The sequence below is a fragment of the Alosa sapidissima genome, chromosome 6 (assembly GCF_018492685.1).
Source record: "Alosa sapidissima isolate fAloSap1 chromosome 6, fAloSap1.pri, whole genome shotgun sequence".
NCBI classification, from domain to species: Eukaryota; Metazoa; Chordata; class Actinopteri; order Clupeiformes; family Clupeidae; genus Alosa; species Alosa sapidissima.
Window position 1 is genome coordinate 19,522,486 of NC_055962.1, and position 21,863 is coordinate 19,544,348.

Genomic DNA, 21,863 nt, shown 5'->3' on the forward strand with positions numbered 1-21,863 from the left:
CTACCCAATCCCTCACCTTCCCATCCCGTCTCCATCTTTTCTTCTCCTTTCCTTTCCATCGATTCCATCCCATCTTGTGTTCTCTCCAGTGGTGAAAGAGGAGCATCGTCCCTGGGCCCAGCGAGGCCTGGTGTGTGTGCGGTGCCAGAGGAAGGGCTCGGCAGTCGACTTCCTGCCTGAGGGACGCCACTGCAGCGAGCGTTGTCAGCAGCAGGACCAGGAGTGAGTCTCTCAGCTTCGCACAGCCTCCGTCTCCTAGCATCCTCAGCTTCAGCACCACTTCACTTAGCACACACACACACACACACACACACACACACACACAAGACCTGTGAGGCTCTTTTGTTGGTTCATTTCAGTAGCATGGGAGCTCCACATACATTTGTGTTTTTTATCCCTCAAAAATCGGCCTATAAGCATACCATGATCCTGTTACAAAACGATGTTTCCATCAGCAGTGTTTACAACACAACCCTTCACCTGACCATTACTGTTCCACCAAGAGAGGACAGCTAGTGTATGTCTTAGATGCCCGGTATTGCTCTGCTGTGAATGTGCTGTGAAGGTGAATTGTGCTAGGTGCTAGGTGCTAGCTGCTAAAAGGAGCTATCGTTTTTTTAATAGCATTTGGAAGCCCGTGAGTGCTCCGACACTGAACTGTGTCGTTCAGAATACAAATATTCAATTGAATATACTTAGGCGCATAAACGCAGGTAACTACATGGACTGTGGATTCATATTCATTTGTTGTCTTGCCATTGTTATGCTGCTCAGACAGTAGATTTTCATGTGTCATTCTTTTTGAAACGTTCTTATTTCAATGTTTTTATCATAATTTGGGGAGAGTATACTGTGTGTGTATAGTAAGTAGTATTTATATAATTAATATAATTTACTGTTTTATAGTAAATAGGCCTCAGATGGAGTTTGCCTCCCTCTCACTCTCTCCACTGTAGCTCTCTCCCAAGCCAGTGAATAAAGGACACTTATGTAAGCGGTCAGTGCCAGCCCGATCTCTCTGGCCTCGCCAACCACAGCCCTTATTCGGCTTCTTTTTCGAAAATCAATACTCCACTCCCGCGTGCTTGCTCACCCGCTCGCTAGCCAGCCGGCCGGCCGGCGTGCAGGGGGCCTGGTGTGCGGCTCGCGGTCCCGCGCCGTGCAGCAATAATTCATCAGTCTGCAAACGTAAAGCCTCGCTAATGCAATGCAGCTGGAGAAAGAGAGAGAGAGGGATGGAGAGAGTGAGGGAGGGAGGTATACAGAGGTAGGGAGATGGGGGGTGAGAAAGAAAGAAAGAGAAAGAGTGGTAGTTAAGAGATAGAGGAGGAGGCTGGAGATTGAAGGAGAGAGAGAGAGAGAGAGAGAGAGAGAGAGAGAGGTAGGGAGAGAAAGAGAGAGACAGAGCGAGAGAGAGGTAGGGAGAGTGTGTGCTGCATTGCCGTTGGGCCCCCGTCTCGGCACATGTATCCATTGTCTTTGAGAAGGAGTTGCTGCCAAGCGAATGTTCATCTTAAAGTGGTATTCCCTCAGAGACTCTAACACTGCCATGGCAACACAGCCTGAGACAGGGTGGGGGGGCTGGGGAGGGTCGATGATGGGGGGGGGGTTAACAGCAGCCAATGAGTGCTTAATGACATTTTATTTGGATTAAAGCAGGACTGAGTTCAAGTGACGTGAGTTCAAGGGAGGCATTGGTGTTCATGATAACACCGATTTGGCTTAGGAGCTCTAATGTCACAAGGACTTTTAGAGAGTAGTCAAGAGACTTCATAGTTTCCTTGAGTGCTGCTGTCGTTTTGAGAAACGACGTTTGGAGAAAAATCCATTGCAGTCTACCCACTTTAAAAGTGCGAGGTTGTTGATACAGTAGATGATAAGCATGGCTTGATAGTTGCTCTGCGCTCTCTGCTGGATTTGTAACATTTGAATGTTTGGGAGGCCGGTGCCATTTCAAGATTCTTGTGTAGTAGTTCTCATTTGCCTTTTCACAGAGATTACATCTGAATTTGACGAAAGTTGTACAATTCTGTCTAAGTAGATAATACAATACTTATCCAACAGAAAAAAAAATCAAATTTAAATTCATCTTAAATATGGTGATTTTAATGTAATACAAGTCCATGTAGTGTTTTTGCTCAGTGTCAAATGAGACTTTGTAAGGCTTCAGATGGGATTACAAGTGGCCATTTCTTTACCTGATACTTGCAATGAGACCACAATATAGTCCTTAGTGAAAGCTGTTTTGGTCCTGTCATGACCTGCAGAGAGTGGAATCTGAAGAAAGACACTACCAAGAGCAACGGAGAGGTGATTGGGGGCACCAGGAAGAGACACCTCCAGCCAGAGAAAGTTCCAGAAGAGACGGACAGCGTGATGGATGTACCTGAGGATGACGACGAGGACTACGTATGTTTTTACTCCTCTCTTCCCTTAATTCTCCTTCATCGACTCCTTACACTTTTCTTCTCACATTTTCTTCCGTCTGCTCTTCTCTTTCATCCTCCTTTCTTTTCTTCTTCATTCTTTCTCTCAGTCTCTCCTCCCTACAACCCCCCCCATTGGCAAATCCTGTGGGAATTCTCTGCTGCTTTTAGAATATGGAGCATAGCTTCCGCAGGGCCACTAGAAATGTGTCACCATCGTAGATGAACATTTCTTTCTTGTGCCAGATCAATGACGCTCAGATGCGGGCAGCTAGGGACCTGGATGATATATTTTAATATAATCTTGGTCACCATGACGGCATATACGTCTAGCAGAAGAGCTGAAACCTGTCCGGTCACAGCTTGTAGTTTAGCAGAAGACATCATGCTGTATGGTTGACATGCCCAACAAACAACCTCACAATAGGATCCTGCTCTCACTGTTAGAGCAATAGTGTGATATTTAAAAGCTTTGACAAAATGAAAATATGATTATATGATATTTAGTGATGTTAATGGATACTTATCATTCTCGTGTTACTTTACAAAATACATCATTATTTCTGATTCTGGCCATTATCATCAGCTTAATTGTATTTATCCACAAGATTCATTGACTTAAAGTAGATGGTAAAGGGATAGTATACAGCTCATATTACTGTGTATGTGGTCACTGCAGACCAAATCTGTGGGCCAAGTATTGCTAGTGTCTTGTGCTAGCAGTTAGATGAATTGTCGCCTACATAATGGTTTAAGAAATTCTTCTAAAAATTAAAATTAAAATGAAATGTTCTTTCATGAGATGACACTGCAGTTTGTGGTTCTGTCTGTGTAGACTTCCATATTGTCATGCTGATTGTGCGCTGTGTCCATACTTGTTCAAGTGAAGTGATTTTAAACAGCCACTGTGTGTGGTTCTGTACAGGAAGAAAAGGACAACAGGAAGTCCACACGCGGAGCACCTCGGGGACGGAGGAAACGGAGAGGCGATGCAGCTCTACTCAGGCACAGTGAGTTTGGGCAGGCAGGGAGGGAGACACCGAGGCACTGAGAGGGACACCCATGTGGCTGTGTCCTCAATGGCTTCAAGGACTTTTAAGGATGGGGCAGCTGTCATGCTCAACACTAGGAGCATGAGATGCAGCCATTTGGTCAATGCTTATAGACACACACCCACACACAAATGCAAATAAATATATACATGCATGCATACAGACACACATATAGATTTAGTGAACATTTGTCCTGATTTTTTCAAGAGACCCAGTTATGTTATACTTTCTGTATCCTAAATTAAAACTTTTGTCTTATAGCGGTGCCTTACGGAGGGAAAAAGAAATCTTGGTGCTGGGCGTCGTATTTGGAGCAGGAGAAGGCTGCCGCGGCCCCCAACAAGCTGTTTAAAGAGGTAAGACCTTCCCTCTGGACACATAAGATGACTCTGGGTTCTGATTGTCGGAGCTAGTTAAATTGGACAAGGTTTGAAATGATTAGGGGGTGAGTCCACAGACACAGTCCTTCTGCTGCTTACTCTCCACCTCTCTGATTTGGTCTTAGGTACGTGGGCTAACCGACTCCATAGTAGCCCCTCACAGCACGCCAATAGTCCTGACCTGTCACCCTCAATGAGCCAAATACATATACCCAGCTCTCCCTGCATGTCTCGTTATCTCTTAGCCCTTAGCACTACAATTAGCTTCTCTTTTAGTGTCTTTGTTATGCGCATGAAGATGCCCTCCTGTGTTTTATGCCACTACTTGTTATGCTACTTCCAGTGGAACTAAACGGACTAAGGCATTAATGTGAAGAAATGTGTGTTTTTTTTTGCTAACGACGTTGGGATTAAGGACCTAATTGAGCGTGACTTGTCTTTTTTTTGGTGTGTCTCCACAGCACCAGTCTCTCCCACAGAGCAAGAATGGCTTCCGGGTGGGGATGAAGCTGGAGGGGGTTGACCCCGAGCATCCATCCATGTACTGTGTGCTGACCGTGGCCGAGGTGAGGGACGGTGGACCGGCTTTTTGCAAATTAGAGACCTTTTAGTGCTGTTGTTCGACGAGAGTGGTTGTTGATGATCATTCGATGGTGTGAAGTGTCTCTTGTCTTGTGCATGGTTGCCTATCTTTGTGGTGGTGCGGGGGTTTCATTGCACAATGTCCGAAGAATGGACATGCTGAGGCATGACTTCATGAGCCTACAGCTAGTCAGTCTGTCCCTTCTTACAGAAGACAGTGGATATTGCTTTGGAGAAAAATAAGCAATCTCTTTGAAAATCCTCCTTTCAAGTATCTCTGCAAATGTTCGCTCTTGTCGCGGTTATCTAGTTAGCTCTTACGGTTTATAACTTTTCATTTTGTGTTACCAAAGAACATTTATGGGGGGGGAAAAAAGGCATTTGTATTTTTTTATCCAGCATTATTTGGAATTTACAGTTGAATGGAAAGTTGTCTGGTTACTTGAAATGTTACTTTGCCTGTATCTATTCCAGCAAGCTTGCACAAAGCCCAAGTGAGCACCAGTGATCTGACATTCCACATCTCCCCGCAGGTCTCAGGCCACCGTATCAGGCTGCACTTCGACAAATACTCCGACTGCTATGACTTCTGGGTAAACTCCAACTCCCCCGACATCCACCCAGTGGGCTGGTGCGAGAAGACAGGACACAAGCTGCACCCTCCCAAAGGTGAGCCAATGCACCACCCACACCTTTTCGCCCCACTGGAAAAACAAGAAGGACAGGGTAGATTGGAGATCATCCCAAACTCAGTGAGCTCCACTGGCTGATCAACCGCAAACTCAGCGAGCTCAACTGGTTACCTTTAGCCGCCCACATCAAATTCAATCAATCGCTAACGCTTCCCTACAAAGTAGTCTCCGGTTCTACACCAACTTACTTGAATGCCCTCATACAGGCATATGTTACCTCCCGACCGTTGCGCTCCTCCAGTGAACGTCGTCTGGCTCTGCCACGCGTACACTCAGGGCAATCCAAACTTTTCTCATCTATTGTTCCCTGTGGGTGGAACGCGCTACCAGTTCCTACCAGAGCAGGGGTGTCCCTCTCTACCTTCATAAAACTCCTGAAGACCCAGCTCTTCAGAGAGTACCTTCTCTACTGACACTACCAACAACTAGTACTGTACTACCTTGATTATTTCCCTTGTTTGTAAGTGGCTTTGAATAAAAGGGTCAGCTAAATTAAATGTAAATGTAAATATCTCTCCACGTTGAGGAAAAAAAGCTAATTCTAGACAGTAAGAAAGCATCCGTATGTGTGTCAATGTAACGTAGCATAACCTGGTCACTTTGCTTGGGACGAAAATGTGCATGGCAGCGCATATCAAAAGGACTGTCCATGCATTCCAAAAGGCCCAGCTGTCACCCATCCCACATCCCATGCCCTCATAGTGGACAGACCTAAAAAAGCTCCGACAGAAACAGCATGCCATGCAGTCTTCACCAATGTTGACCATAGCATTGACCACCCACTGTAAACAAACAAGCCACATTTGGCATTGCACTGGATGGTTTGAAACACGTTAATTGCTCAGTGAAGGTTTTTGTTTGGTGCTGTAAAATATAATTAAAGCTAATGGATGTGGTGGGGTATCTAAGGCCTCCTTTTGTGCTCTTTGCAGGTAGTGCGGTGGCCAGAAGTCTCGTTGGAACATTTGTTAGTCTGTGACCTGGAGCATATTGGCAGCGGAGTGCCTTTTCAAATGGCTCTCCAGATTACTATAAAATCAGCATAGCTGTTAAGCATGAATAATCACAGGGTTCCCGCGGATCCTTAAAAAGTCTTAAATACAACTTTCGTTTTTTAAGGCCTAAAAAAGTCTTAAATTGTCGGGGATGTCTTGAATTTTCGAAAGGGAGGTATTAAATTTGCGTATGGGACCGCCAGCGAGTGAGCGAGCGCAAGAGAGCGAGTGAAATGTCTCCATCCATCCGAACGCAATTGTATAAGTGACTATATAAGACTACGGGAGGAAGTGTAGTGGTTGCAGAGTGAAGATGATTTTCACGATAACCACGGTGTGGTTAAAGGTGTGAAAACGGTAATAATATGTACAAATATGCCTGACGTATTCGTGGTGTAGCCGAGGCCTGAGAGATACGCAGGTAGCCTACGTGAGCGGGAGAAAGTTGATAAGCCAGTTAGCGATAGGGTGGCCATACGTTCGAATTTAGGTCGGATATATGGGTTTTAAAAGCCCTGTCCGGCGTCCGGCGCAGCCTCAAGCCGGACGCTCATTTGTCCTTCTTTTTGAAGTTGCGCTGGGCATCTAGAATCTTTGCTCGGATGCAGCATGGTTTCACAAACTATGGACGCGAAGACTGCTGGTCAAATTATGCGCAGTGCTTCTGTCACTCATCTGATAATTTGCTGCGCAATTTATGAAGGAACCACGGACTGACTTGCATTTTCGCAATCAGAAGGAAATACTGTACATGTTAAGTTGATCTGTTTGCATCTTTCCAGCGTGTGTTGCTGGCCTAGCCTAGGGAAGAAAATATCTGTCTAAGTTATAATACCTGTAATATCTGTCAGCAGCTTGCTTGCCAGGCTTTCCCAGTAGGCCTACTTCGCAAAAGTTGTGAAATATAACTGCATATTTTTTTGATTGTCGGCGGCTGCTACATAAAAAAAAAAACGTGCGTTCATAATACGTGCGTGCTTGAGATGAAACCAGCAGTTTTCAGCAGGATCCGAGGAGGACCTCTCTCTTAATTAATTTAAAACAAAACAATGGTTTTACAATGTTTCAGTCAAGCTTTAGTTTGTTTAGATACAACTGGTATGCAAAATGTAAAGTAGTGGATTAACTGTAATTTGCTGTGCTGTATATGGGACATATGATGCATATGGGAATACATGCACGTAGTAAATTATATAAAGTAGGCCTATTAAAATATTTTAATAGCTTAGTCTAACTATTAAAAAAATATATTGAAGGGAATCCAGTCCAGTGCACATGTCTTTGGCAAGTAATATAGGCTACTACAGATACAGGTGAAGAACAGTCAGTCTCAGACAGTAAGCACAACCAGATATGTACAGCCAGCTTCAAAAGCAAGCAGCCCAGACCCTAAAATTGGGCATTTTTATAGCCGTGAAGGTAATTCACACAATTATTTTTCTTTCGCCAAAATATATTTCGTAACTTCTGTAGACATCCAAAATTAGGTGGGGGTTAAAATTAGTAGAAAAAAAAACTTTTGCATAAAACAATTTTAAGTTGTCATATGTATCTTTTTGCCGTGGTATAGTCTTAATTTTTCCATTAAGATGTCTTGAAAAGGTCTTAAAAGTCTTTAAATTTGCACTTGGAAAATGTGCAGATACCCTGTAATCACAAACATTAAAATTAATTGTGGAACAATAATGTCTTAACATTACATTTAAAAAAAAAGGAAACAGACTGACCATAACGTTGTAATCAGACAAGATAATTTAGGAGAAATAAAAGTGTATTGCATAAGATGGCAGGAAAAGAGATATGAACACAAAGAAGAACATGCCATTGTGACAGCCAGGAGAAACAGACTCTGATTGCACTTGATTACTCAGTCTCTGCTTTGGTGCACACTTCTGAAAGCCTTCACTGGAAGTGTGTATGTATGTTTACTTCTGAATGCCTTCACTGGAAGGTGTGTGTATGTTTACTTCTGAATGCCTTCACTGGAAGGTGTGTGTATGTTTACTTCTGAATGCCTTCACTGGAAGGTGTGTGTATGTTTACTTCTGAGAGCCTTCACTGGAAGGTGTGTGTATGTTTACTTCTGAGAGCCTTCACTGGAAGTGTGTGTGCATGTTTTTTTCTTGCACATCAGCTCTTGGTGGGTTATCCTTGTGGTCAGTGGTCAGATTAACTTAGAGATACATCCAGTCTTATCCTGTGTCTCTGACTGTGCTGTTCACATTTCCCACCCTAGGCATAAAGGATGAGGAGTTCAGCTGGTCGTCCTACATAAAGCAGAACAAGGCCCAGGCTGCACCCAAAGCCCTGTTTGAGAACCAGAACACGGTAAACACCTCTCTCTCTCTCACACACACACACACACACACTGCCTCTCTCTCTCTCTCTCTCTCCCTTACTCTCTTACACACACACACACACACACACAGACAGACTCTCTCTCTCTCGAAACACACACAGACACACATTCGATTTTCTCAACCAGTCTCAACCAACCCAGTCCAGCAGCAGATTTCAGCCAGATCTGTTCTAATGTAGGCTGCACTGCCATCAGGCTGGACATAGAGGGTTGGTGACAGACAGACAAGGCCTTGCTTTCAGGAGTGATTTCAGGGTGATTTCACAAGTGTTTTGATTGTCCTGTGAAACGAATCACAGTGGTGTCAGGTGCTGCTGACTCATACTGTGGCATACTTTATTTGTTTTATGAAAAACCTGAACATCCATGAAATATAGTCACTTCCCCCCGTGCAAACGGATTGGAATTTATATGAAGTTCAGAAAAGACTCAAATCAAATAATCTTCGCGACAACAAAAGACTGAACTGTACAGTATTTCAGCCTAGTCAACAGTAAGAAGAACAGGTGAACAGGTGTCCAGTTTTCTGGTCAAACTGAAGTGGTCATACGAAGCTGTTATGTCTGTTACGCCTCTGTCCTGTTTCACACAGACCGTCACGCCTCAGGGCTTCCGAGTCGGGATGAAGCTAGAGGCAGTGGACAAGAAGAACCCCTCGTTCATCTGCGTGGCCACGGTGGCAGACATGGTGGACAGCCGCTTCCTGGTCCACTTCGACAACTGGGATGAGAGTTACGACTACTGGTACTGTGTGGATTAGCTTCTGTTGTGTGTGTGTCTGTGTGTGTGTGTGTGTGTGTGTGTGTGTGTGTGTGTGTGTGTGTGTGTGTGTGTGTGTGTGTCTATGACTACTGGTACTGTGTGGATTAGCTTCTGTTGTGTGTGTGTGTGTGTGTGTGTGTGTGTGTGTGTGTGTGTGTGTCTATGATTTTATTTTCTGTTGTGTGTATGTGTTGGATGACCTAATACAGTTTTTTCTGATTGCTTAAGCACATTTTTTTGCAAAACTTTACACACAAATAGGAAAACCTTTCACCCAATTAGCAAAACATTGTAGTTCTCTTGCAAAAGCTAACACACCTTGCTTAACTCTTCACACCTTCATAAAAATGATGTTTTCGTATCAAACAGTAAACACAAGCCATCACAATAGTAAGCACACAATGTGCCAACTACACACTGATGGTATGAATAAAAATCTGGCTCTGTGCACAGTCCAAGGCACCGGGGAAAATATATTCTGGAATGACGTATCCAGACCTGACATGACAATATCCCCACATGTAGACTGATTTTTAATGCCTGTAAAAGGGCTATTTCTTTCTCTTCTTACCCTTCCTCTTCCCCCTCCTCGTCCTCCTCTTGCTCCTTCTTGTCCTCTTCCTCTAACTTCACCTCCTTGTCATTGTCATCCTTTCCCTCTCACTTCTTTACCTCCGCATCCTCTTCCTCCTCTTCTTCCTCCTACTTCTTCACCTCCACGTCCTATTCTTCGGCTGATTGCAAAGTGAACTAAATATCTAAAACAGTTTTCACATGAGAAAGTGTGCCAGAGAGTTGGCAAAATGGTGTAATAATAGCCATACATGTGTATAGATTTGCTAGGAGTGTGTTGATCATTTGGAAATTGAGTGTAAAGCATGAGTTGTGTTTACAGTTCCGTAAAAAGAGTGCTGTGCAGTGAATTGTGCCTACAGTTGTGCAAAGTGTGTGTTACAAAATTGCAAACTGAGTGCAAAGCAGTGTTTGTGCTTTTAGTTTTGCGAACTCAGTGAGTGGTTTTTCTATAAGTATTAATAGTTTTAGAAATTGTGCTATAAGAATCACGGTTGTGTTTAAGCATTCAGAAAAAACTGTAATAGCATGATGGTCACTGAAAAAGCTAAAGCTGTGAATTGGGCCTGTGCAGTTGGAGTGTGCTATGCCATGTTGAGGTCTAAGTGCCACTGGGTGGCGCTGTAACATCAGTGAGGGAGACAGAGCTGCCTGTCAGAAGCAACCTTTCTATTCTATTTGCTATTTGTAGCATAGAGTGTCTGTGACCCAGTTATGTTTTATGTCTAAACATAAAGGTTGTAAGGTCTCCGAGTCACTAACCTAATATCGAACTCCTCAGTGTGTGTGTGTGTGTGTTTGTGAGGGAGAGAGAGAGAGAGAGAAAGTCTGTGTGTGTGTGTTTGTGTGTGTGTGTGTGTGTGTGTGTGTGTGTGTGTGTGTGTGCGCGTGTGTGTGTGGGTGCGTGTGTGTGTGTGTGTGTGTGTGTGTGTGTGTGTGTGTGTGTGTGTATTCCCTGGGCAGTGTGTCCCTCTCTGTTGCAGCTGTAGCAGAGGCTGTGTGAGGGCCCGGTCAACTCTGAGTGCTGCGCTCTATCTGAATTATGAATGATCTGCTCCCCTAGGAGCATCACACACACTCTCATGATGCTGATCTCTCTCTCTCTTCCTCTCTCTCTCTCTCTCTCTCTCTCTCTCTCTCTCTCTCTTCTCTCTCTCTCTCTCTCTCTCTCTCTCTCTCTCTCTCTCTCTCTCTCTCTCTCTCTCTGACATACACATACTTTATATATGTGTGTGTGTGTGTGTGTGTGTTCTGTAACCACAATAGGTACTCCATCCAAACACAGAGTTACACAAAACCATGAACACTTGCAACAACAACTCTAAAACCATCTCCAAAACATGAGAATCAGACCTCTGACAGCTGGTAGAATATCTGACGCCTAACAGCTCAGCTGCTACATGCTGCCACTAAGGTCCGACTTAAAGATAGAATTCCCTACGAACATTAAGTCTGGTGCAGTAGATGTTGTCTTGTGTCTTTTAGATAGATAGATAGATAGATAGATAGAGACTTTATTGATCCCCAAGGGGAAATTCAAGTTTTGGATGTAGCCCTCTGAAATATGACTAAGCGAAACTGTCAGTATAAATCCCACACCGTATTTCATCTCCCATTTGATGTCATGATGACCAGGTTGTTTGTTTGTTTGTGTGTCTGGGTGGGGGGTTGATCAACTGCAGCTGTACACACCCCCGACCCAGAAGGCCCATATGGCGGGCCAGTCGAGTGCTGATCTAATCATGAGTCAGGCCAAAGAGGTTGTTGTGCGTTAGCTCCTAACTGGCTTGGTCCTTGAGGTAGTCATTCAGAAGCTGCTTATTCAAATGCCGTTTGGCAAAAGCTAGAGAGAGATTGCAGGGCACAGCATGTGGTGACTGTATAGTGCTCAATTATCCCATTGGTTCTACCATGGGTTCCATAGTTCCATTGGTTTGGAACGTTTGCTCTTTCTGTCAGTGTTTTTTTTTATATGCCACTATAAAATGGCTCCTTTCACTACCATTGTAGATGACTTTGTCTGTAGTATTGTTTTCATTTTGTATAAACCCTGCGCCTAGACGGGGAGGTTTAACATCAGCTCCTCAGTCTGACCTCAGCGTTGATAAACAGGCTCCGTGGCTTGTTAAGAGTCTTTGCCACATGTATAGTTGGCTACCCATGTGTACACACATGGTCATCAGGCATCTGATGATGACCCACAGAGGCGAGCACGGGCGAGTCCGATGGCATAGGCATCCTCAGCGTCAGAGCGCTCCTGTTTACCAACATGCTAGGATGCCTGAGCGCACGTGTAATTGCTCAGAAAAACAAGCTGCCGTACTGACCATTATGCACAAGCTCGTTTGGGGCTGTGGGTGTAATGGGCTCTCTGACCTTTGCCTGTTTTTTATGGGCTGTTTCTCCCTGGTTTTGGAAGAGATTTGGCAGATAAATATCACTGAGTCGCAGTGTTAAGTACCATTGAAGTGCTATTTATGTCAATGTTGGTGTTGATGTCACCAGAGGTCACAAACAAAGTAAACAATCCCTCCAAATGAGGAGCGCTGAGGTCTACTGGTGCTGAGGTATAACTGCCTACAGCTTCCGTACCACACTTGGGTCCAAGTGTCCACGGGGACCTGGGTTTGAGTCCGACCCAGGTCATGTCCTGATCCCACCCCATCTCTCTCTCCCACTCACTTCCTGTCAGCCTCTTCACTGTCCTGTCAATAAATGCAAAAAAAAAACACCATTTTCCTCTGTGTATAGTATATAATAATTATGATACAATTTTGATTCACGTAATTTTGATTCACTGTGTATAGCCAGCTCTGTGTTCTGCTCTGTAATCTAAATGCTGTTGTTCAAGAGAGTTAGTGTTAAGTGGGCAGAATATTGAGTGAAGCCAGGATTAGATTTGCACCTAATGTCATCAGATGTCATTGTTGCATTGTTCAACTTTGGCTCATTATTTGTTGATTGTTGACTTTTTTCATCTCGGCTCTAGGTGTGACGCAACGAGCCCTTACATCCACCCGATTGGCTGGTGCCAGGACAATGGCAAAACTCTGACCACACCCCCTGGTAAGCTTTGCATCATATTCCATACTCGCATCATACATCAGCCGTAGCCTGCTGGTTAGGGCTTCAGACTTGTAACCGGAGGGTTACCGGTTCAAACCCCGACCAGTAGGAACGGCTGAAGTGCCCTTGAGCAAGGCACCTAACCCCTCACTGCTCCCTGAGCGCCGCTGTAGCAGGCAGCTCACTGTGTCGGGATTAGTGTGTGCTTCACCTCACTGTGTGTTCACTGTCAGTGCCTAGTCTGTTTCATTAATTCACGAATTGGTATAAATGCAGAGACCAAATTTCCCTCACGGGATCAAAAGAGTATACAGTATATACTTATACTTATACACCATCTCACTTTATGAATACATTCGATTAGGAAATACATGCAGTATTGTATATGTAACAATGTCATTATCAGAGATAATAAATAAAGTCCAGTGATTTGCTATTGCTGTACATTGCTCAATGCTCAGTCATTCCGCAGTCATGTGGTGGGCCACATTATGCTTGGTGCTCCCTGTTTTGTCTAAAGCCTGGGGGCTGGATGATTCACACGTCATGGTGTCTTATTTAGGACTGATTTTTCTAAAGGACACAAGGCAGCTCTCCCCAGCTCACCCACACATAAACATGTACATGACGTCATACACATGGACACAAACACACACATGCACACTCACACACAGACTCTATGTGTACATACATGCTCACACAATGTCTAAATGATCTTGCTCTCTCTCTCTCACTCTCACTTTCTCATTCTCACTCTCTTACTCTCTCACTCACTTATTCACTCACACCCACACACACACACACACACACACACACAATCATGCTCTTGCACACACTTACATAATGTACATTTGCTCTCACACACACACACACACACACACACACACACACACATACACACAGATGCTCTAATACATACAGTGACTCGGAGACCTTACAACCTTTATGTTTGGCAAAGACATAAAACATAACTGGGTCACAGACACTGTATGCTACAAATAGCGAATAGAATAGAAAGGTTGCTTCTGACAGACAGCACACCTCTGTCTCCCTCACTGATGTTACCGCACCACCCAAGTAATAAGTAATGACAGAAAGGGGAATAGGAGTTCCATCAAGCTTAAAGGTTAAGGTCATCAACCTCCGTCTCTGTGCTCCTCATGTCCAGGTTACCCCACTGAGAAGGGCTTCTCCTGGGAATGCTACCTTGAGGAGACAGGGGCCTCCCCTGCTCCAGCCAGAGCCTTTAAAGTGGTGAGTCTGTCACACGGGCCACACACACACACACACACACACACACACACACACACACACACACACACCACAGAGCAGGAAACAGCAGCTTTGGCAGCCTGTCATCCACTTTTCCCACAATGCACCACTGCTACTGTAAAGAACTGCTCGTCTGCTCTGACGTGTGGAAAGGAAGGGAAAACCCGCACACTGTGGGTGACTTACATAACCTGGTTTTCACTTATTCCAAAAAAAAGATGTTTTGAAAGCATGTACGCAATATCTGTCAGTGTCTTGGTTGTTTGAGTCTTGTGAATAGCACCATGAATAGCACCATGCTGCTCATTTGTTGAATAGCACCATGCTGCTAATTTGTTGTGAAATGCTGTTTTTCATTCCCAAATCTATTTAACAGTGTGTTTGCCAATACCCCCCACCTGCCTGTCAAACATCTGGACAGGTTACCTACATCTAACCTGTTGCCTCCCCCCACTCAGCCTCCCACTACAATTCTACATTCTCTCCATGTCTCTCTCTCTGTCACTATCTCTCTTTTTCTCTCCATCTCTCTCTCTAATTGTCTCTCTCTCTATCTGTCTCTCTCTCTCCCTCGCTCTCTTTCTCTCTCTCTGCAGAAACCTCCTCACAGTTTCCAGGTGTATATGAAGCTGGAGGCCGTGGACAAGAGGAACCCCATGCTGGTGAGGGTGGCCAGTGTGGTGGACACGGACGACCACAGGATCCAGGTGAGGCGCTACACCACACCATGTCACATCATCACACATCGCCATGACCGCTTGCGTTCCCCACCCTCAACACACACACACACACACACACACACATACACACACACACACACACACACACACACACACACACACACACACACACACAAACATACAGTACACACACACACATACACACGTCATCACACCACACCACACCATGTCACATCATTACACATCGCCATGACCACTCACTTTCCCCACCCTCCACACACACACACACACACATACACACGTCATCACACCACACCACACCACACCATGTCACATCATCACACTACACCATGTCACATCATCACACATCGTCATGACTGCTCACATTCTCCGCCCTCACTACACACACATACACACGTACACACACACACACACACACACACACACACACACACACACACACACACACACACACACACACACACACACACACACATACATACATACAACACACTCTCTCACACATGCACACACACACAAAACACAATCTCTCACATGCACACACAGACACTCTCAAACAGACCTTCAACAGCATGCCGCTTCAGAGATGGGTTTGTCATGCGTGCTGAGTCAACATGGGTAATGTTTGTAGACAAACACTGAGTACACCAGGAGACTGTTGGGTTGTTTGTTGTAGACTGCATTGTGTTCCAGTCTTTTTTTGGCACTTTGTCAGTAACGCCGTTCTGGAGGCACAACGCTCATAAAAGACAAGCTCACCATTTGTCCTTTCCTGGGGCTTGCCGTACCACTTGCTGTAATTGAGGGGAAAATATATATATTCTGAGAGAGAGTTTCCGCTGTGAACAATGCACAGGCTTTGCTTTTCACAAACACTGCTTTGCATATGCAAACATGTGCTTTGCATTCTGCTTTGCATTTTGCATTCAAAATGTTCAGGGATTCCTTGCAAACACTGTGTGTTAGGTACTGTGAAGGAGACAGCAGGGGGTATTTCAGCACAGACAGGCAGAATTTCAGGAATTTATAGACTAATACATGTTTTCAGATTCACCAGATGTGCTTAATGTCTAAGTTAGACAGTCTTAACAGAAGTTGTAATGGAATTGCATGGAGTATTCCCTTCATTGAGAAGATATTGTAGTCTCCTTTTGTGATGGTGTTAGGGCCCCACTGCTCATAGACAGACCTCCCACACAGCAAAGTTCTCATGCAGGCAAATGATTTCACCTAATCCAGTTATCGCTCAGAACTTGGTGATTCAGAGAGGATGCAAGCCACCAGTTAATCACTCAGGGTTTTGTTCTGAGACCGAGAAACGCAGGCAGGATTTTTTCCAGAAGCTGGTTTATCTGCCCCGCACACCTCACCGAGATGTCCCCCAAGCGAGAGAGAGACAGAGGGAGGGAGAGGGAGAGAGAGAGAGAGAGAGAGATAGGGAAGGTAGGAGACAGCTCTCTAAATTGCCACTTTCCTTTGAAGCTTCTCTTGTTGTCCCTTCCCAGGGGAACAGTGATGCAGATGATCATGCTGATACCGAAATGGTGGTTGGAAGATATGCCTTGTTGTTGACGTGTGTGTGGGTGTGCCTGTGCGTGCGCTTGTGCGTATGTGTGTGTATGTATGTGTGTGTGTGTTTTGGTGATACTGTTTTGATGTACTGTATATGTGAATGTATACACACTCAAGCGTATGTGTATGTATTTTGCATACCTTATACATGAGAGTGTGTGTATGTGTACAGCATACATCTTTACCAGGGATGCCAATAAATGTGGAGGGCGCTGTGTATCAGTGTCAATGTATTAATCATGTGTTAATGTGCGGATGCGTGTGTGTGTGAGAGTGTATGTAGATGTGTGTGGGTGTGCGTATGGGGACACTACAAGGCTGAATCGGCTCTTTGAGGCCTTGTCAGCTTGTCATTGTTCGCCACACTCATACTCCTGTCCACACACACACAGAAGTGGTCTCATTAATGCTCACACGTGTTCACAAAGACACCAGAGCAGCAGTGATAGTGAGCTCTAATCAATAGTGTTAGCGTCCTCGTGTGTGTGTGTGTGTGTGTGTGTGTGTGTGTGTGTGTGTGTGTGTGTGCGCGCTAATTTTCTTTCACTGCACTCCCTGCTTTTGCTCACAACTGCTCAGCAGCAGCAATGTACTCTGAGGACGTTGGCCAATCACGGGAACTAGCCACGACACAGTGTTGTACGTTTGTTGTGGAAATGATAAGAGAAAAAGGCTAATCCCTGATTCTCCAGAACGGAATGAGTAAGCAATGTGTAATATTGAGTTTGTCTCTTGGAATCCTGTGATTCTTAACCAATTAGACGTGACGTGTGTGAAAAGCGAAGTGCAGACGTGCAGTTTAATTGGTCTCGCTCCATATGCTACGCAGGAGCCAACAGAGCCGACGGGACTCAAGGGTTTGTATTTTCCAAGCCACCTAATGAACAAGGATGTGTGAAGGTCATCCAAGAGGAGATGCTGGCATTTGCAGTATGGCATTCATGTGGAACGAACACTTATTAATGAGTGTGTGCTCCCAGATTAATTTCCGATTTTATTGTATTTTAAAACACGTTGGACAAAATGATCTTCAAATGATTAAAGGATTAACTGGACTGTAGAGATGTACTGATCTGGGTACTGTCTGTTGTGAATGTACTGACTCAAGAACTGTCCTCTGGTAGTCGTGATGGGAGAGCAGTTGATAGCCGTAGCCTGAAGCTAATGAGGAGTCTGTCTGAGTGTTAGTGCTGTTAGTCTGGGTTTCCAGAAGGCTGCGCTGTCTGAAAACACTTCTCTCTCTGTCTCTCTCTCTCTCTCTCTCTCTCTCTCTCTCTTGTGCTCTCTCTCTTTTGTGCTTGCTCTCTGTCTCTCTCTCTCTGTCTCTCTCTCTCTCGTGCTCGCTCTCTGTCACTCTTTCCGTATGGTTTTCTCTTTCACTGACTCTTTCAGTCTCACTCTCTTCCTCTTTCTCACTCTCTTTCCTCTTCACTCTATCTTTTCTCACCTCTTCTCTCACATTCTTGTTTTTCCCTCATGCATTCCCTTTTTTAACCTTGTCACTCTTTTTTTCACCTGACTGTTCCTCTCTAACCTGCGGACAGATGTCTGTCCAGATTGTTTCATTGATTTGCCACAGCCGCCATGTCCTCATCACCCACCACTCTCTGTCTCCAACTCCCACTCCCCCTGCCTCCCTCCTCTCTCTCTCTCTCTCTCTCTTTCTTTTTCTCTCTCTCTCTCTCTCTCTCTTTTTCTGTCTGTGTTCTTTCATCCCCTCCAACTCTCCTTCCTTCTTGTGTTAACACAGTGCAGTTCAGCTGGTTTAATCCTCCTCTCCCCTCCCCTTCTCTCCTCTCCTTTCCTCTCCTCTTTTTTCCTCTCTTCCTCCCTTCTTCCTTGGTGATCAGACAGTTGGAAGGTGAGGTCTGACATCAGGCCCTCTGGTGACACTCTCACACCCAGCATCAGCCTCAAGACTACTACACCTCTGTTCCTCTACAGTATCCCCCTCTCCTCTCACTCATTTTCCATTCTCTCTTCTGCACTATCCCCCTCTCCTTCTCTCTCTTTTTTCCTCTGCACTATCCCCCTCTTCTTCTCTCACTCCTTGTCCATTCTCTCCAATGTCTTTCCATTTCTTTCTCTCGAATCTCTTTCTCCTTTAAATTTCATGTTTTTTTTGGTTTTCAGGTCACAGTATTTACCCACAGTATTTATGCAAAATGTACTGTATATATATCTAGTCATTACCGCATACAAACTTATTTTTCTCTCTCTCATTTTCTTCACCTCCCTCTGTCCTGTCCCTTGCCACCTCTCTGCACCACTCCGTTCTCCTCTCACCCCTCCATTTCCTCTCTCACACCTCTTCATCCCCTCTGCCTCCTCCATCCTCATCCTCCCTCTTCCTCCTGCTCCCAAATGCCACCCACTCTAATCACCTTCGCAGCAATTTCACACTTCCACACAGCTCTGTTGGCCATCCTGCTCTCGATAAGACCAGCCTACACGCCTTTTGTCTGCCCGACCGAGCCGCGGAAGCACCGCTAGCACATCCAGGCGCCTCCATATTGCGTCAATAGATGCCGGTCGAAAGCTTCGCCAATAGCAGTGATGCGCGAGTGTGTGTGGGAGAGAGAAGGGGAAGAGAGACAGAGTGTGTGTGTCTCTCGGTCTTCACATGTAATCATAGCCGCAGTCCCTTGGGAGTCTTGGGAGTCTGACGGTCCACTATCAAGCGTCCGCAGTCTTCAGGCGAGTTGGTGTGGCATCCCGCTTGGATGATGGAGCCTCGTGGGAGAGGGAGAGTTTGATGCACTGTCTGTCACTCGCTCACTTACAGATACACACACACACACCACACACACACACACACACACACACACACACACACACACACACACACACACACACACACACCACACACACCGCACACACACACACACACACACACACACACACACACACACACATACCACACATACGCACACACACACATACCACACAGACGCACACACACACACACACACACACACGCGCGCACACACACACACACATACCACACACACGCACACACACAGGGACAGTCTCATTCGTACCCAGTTTCACATGCTGTTTTTGGCCATTAGTCTCGAAGTCACTAGTCTTAGAAACGACTACTCGCTATGCCTCTCGCCTTGATTTGAGAGTGTTTGTGTTTGTGCTTGATTTGGGAGAAAGTGTGTGTGTGTGTGTGTGTGTGTGTGTGTGTGTGTGTGTGGTGTGTGTGTGTGTATGTGTATGTGTGCGTGTGCGTGTGCGTGTGCGTGTGCGTGTGCGTGTGCGTGTGTGTGTGTGTGTGTTCTCTCAGCTTGCCTCCCTCTGTGCTCTTTTTTCACTCAGTGCTTGTCTGGTCCCTCTCTCTCTCGGATGGGTTTGTAAACACGCATTTGTCTCTGGTTATTTTTGTTCTTTTTCACACCCTGTGTCTCTGTTTACAATCCTGCATGTTTGTGACTTAGTCTTTACATTCTGCAATTCAAATTCACATTTTGTTTTGACAAAGTGTTTTGCTTTTTAGCATTGTGATATACACACAATAGAGTGTATATCACAATGCTAATTGAAATAAATACAGTTTGATGTACAGTATGCATTAATCTACATGCTGACTATCATTCTCTCTCTCTCTCTCTCTCTCTCTCTCTCTCTGTGTGTGTTTAGATCCATTTTGACGGCTGGACGGATGAGTACGACTACTGGGTGGACACGGACAGCCCAGACATCCACCCGGCGGGCTGGTGTGCCAAAACTGGTCACCCTCTCCAGCCTCCCATCAGTGAGTACCCTTGAGTCACCTGTCAGTCATATGCCCTGCAGCCTGCCAATGCTATACCCCTCTCTATATCTTTCTCTCTCTTCATCTCTCTCTCCATCTCTCTTTCTTTCTTCATCTCTCTCTCCCCATCTCTCTCTCTTTGCCTCTCTCTCACTCTCTTTCCTTATCTTCCCTCATCTTCTCTGCCTCTGTCAGCCATTCTGCTAGTCCATCCATCCTTCTCTCTCTCTCTCTCTCTCCATTTTGCTTTGTCCAACTACCTCTGTCAATGTCTCCCTCTTTAATTAGATGTTCCCTCTCTCTCTATCTCTATCTATCTATCATTCATTCTTTCTCCATCTCTCACTGGCGCTCTCTGAGATGGGGCATGCTGAGATGCCTCCATCAGTGTGTCTGGCTGCCTGAGCCTGGTGTAAATAAGGATGTGTGGCGAGTACTTCCGTCTGGCTATGATTGGTTCTGATTGTAGCCCTGGTGTGCAGGTGAAGGAGGCCTGTTTCTGATAAAGCTCTTTACGCGGGCGGAACAAAAACACACAGATAGAGGGCTGATGGAGTTGAGTGCTTTTTCTCTCTATCTTTCTCTCTCCTCTCTCTTCCCCTCTCACCATTTTGACTATCTACTACCATGTTTGCCTGCCATACCTGACAAGAAATAGCCTAGTGTTTGTTTCTCTTTCTCTCTTTCTTTCTATCTCTTCTTTCTTATCTTTCCTTATCTGTCTTTCACTCCACCCTAGTCTCTCTAATATCTCAGGTCAGTTGTATTCAGTGGTGAAGGTGGAAAGTGAACAATGAACCTTTCTCTCCGCCACCTCTTTCAGCTAATTTCTTCCTTCTGCATCGGTATCCATGGTAACAATGAGGCCGTTGTGAATGCAGAAAAAAACGGGCTGTCGGCAGGTCTTGAGTGCGTTCCTGGTTTTTCAGGAACGGAGAAGAGAAAAGAAGAAAAGGCATAGATAGAGAGAGCACTTGAGAGAGAGAGAGAGAGAGAGAGAGAGTATGTGTGTGTGTGTGTGTGTGTGTGAGAGAGGGAGAAATAAGGTGCCAGTTCCTAATAGTGTGTTCTCGATCTCCTTCTCCCACTATCGCTCCCTCCATTCACTGCATACTTTAAACATGTGGGATTGACCACATAACATGCCTATCTGATTTCATAGCCAATTAAGGATATAGATAAGAGAGCTATTCTTGTGTATGTGAGCTCTCTGTTAATTACATTAGCACTGTTAAATCTCACCTCACACTTCTCCCTCCATCCCTCTCACACCTCCCTCTCTTCATCCCTCGGTTCTCTTCTGTGCTTTTCTATCTATCTATCTATCTATCTATCTATCTATCTATCTATCTACTGTATCTATCTACTGTATCTGTCTATCTAAACACACTCTCTAATTGTATCTCTCTCTCTCTCTCTGTTTCCCTCTCTCCATCCCCCTTTCCTCTTTTGTGCTTTTCTATCTATCTAAACATACTCTCTCTCTGCCCCCCCTCCTCCCCTCTCTCTCCCTTCTCTCTCTCTCTCTCCTCTGTGTTTCCCAGGTCCACAGGAGATGTTTGAGTCGTCGGAGCAGGGCGGCTGCCCGACCCCCGGCTGTAAGGGCATGGGCCACATCAAGGGAGCTCGCTACTCTGGACACCACAGGTGAGCCGTCCTGTTCCTCTCCCT

General features: G+C 45.3%; 1 protein-coding gene across 3 annotated transcripts in view; it reads left to right on the plus strand.

Moving 5' to 3' along the window:
- l3mbtl3 (L3MBTL histone methyl-lysine binding protein 3) overlaps positions 1-21,863 on the plus strand; it is a 45,190-nt gene that overhangs the window by 5,811 nt on the left and 17,516 nt on the right. For all 3 annotated transcript variants that reach the window (XM_042096164.1, XM_042096165.1, XM_042096166.1), the window contains exons 4-16: positions 90-222; positions 2,268-2,409; positions 3,352-3,436; positions 3,740-3,834; positions 4,320-4,424; positions 4,974-5,109; positions 8,364-8,455; positions 9,079-9,230; positions 12,811-12,887; positions 14,056-14,141; positions 14,756-14,866; positions 20,078-20,192; positions 21,737-21,839. In XM_042096164.1, the coding sequence (XP_041952098.1) occupies positions 90-222; positions 2,268-2,409; positions 3,352-3,436; positions 3,740-3,834; positions 4,320-4,424; positions 4,974-5,109; positions 8,364-8,455; positions 9,079-9,230; positions 12,811-12,887; positions 14,056-14,141; positions 14,756-14,866; positions 20,078-20,192; positions 21,737-21,839 (1,432 nt within the window). The remainder of the gene's footprint in view (positions 1-89; positions 223-2,267; positions 2,410-3,351; positions 3,437-3,739; positions 3,835-4,319; positions 4,425-4,973; positions 5,110-8,363; positions 8,456-9,078; positions 9,231-12,810; positions 12,888-14,055; positions 14,142-14,755; positions 14,867-20,077; positions 20,193-21,736; positions 21,840-21,863) is intronic.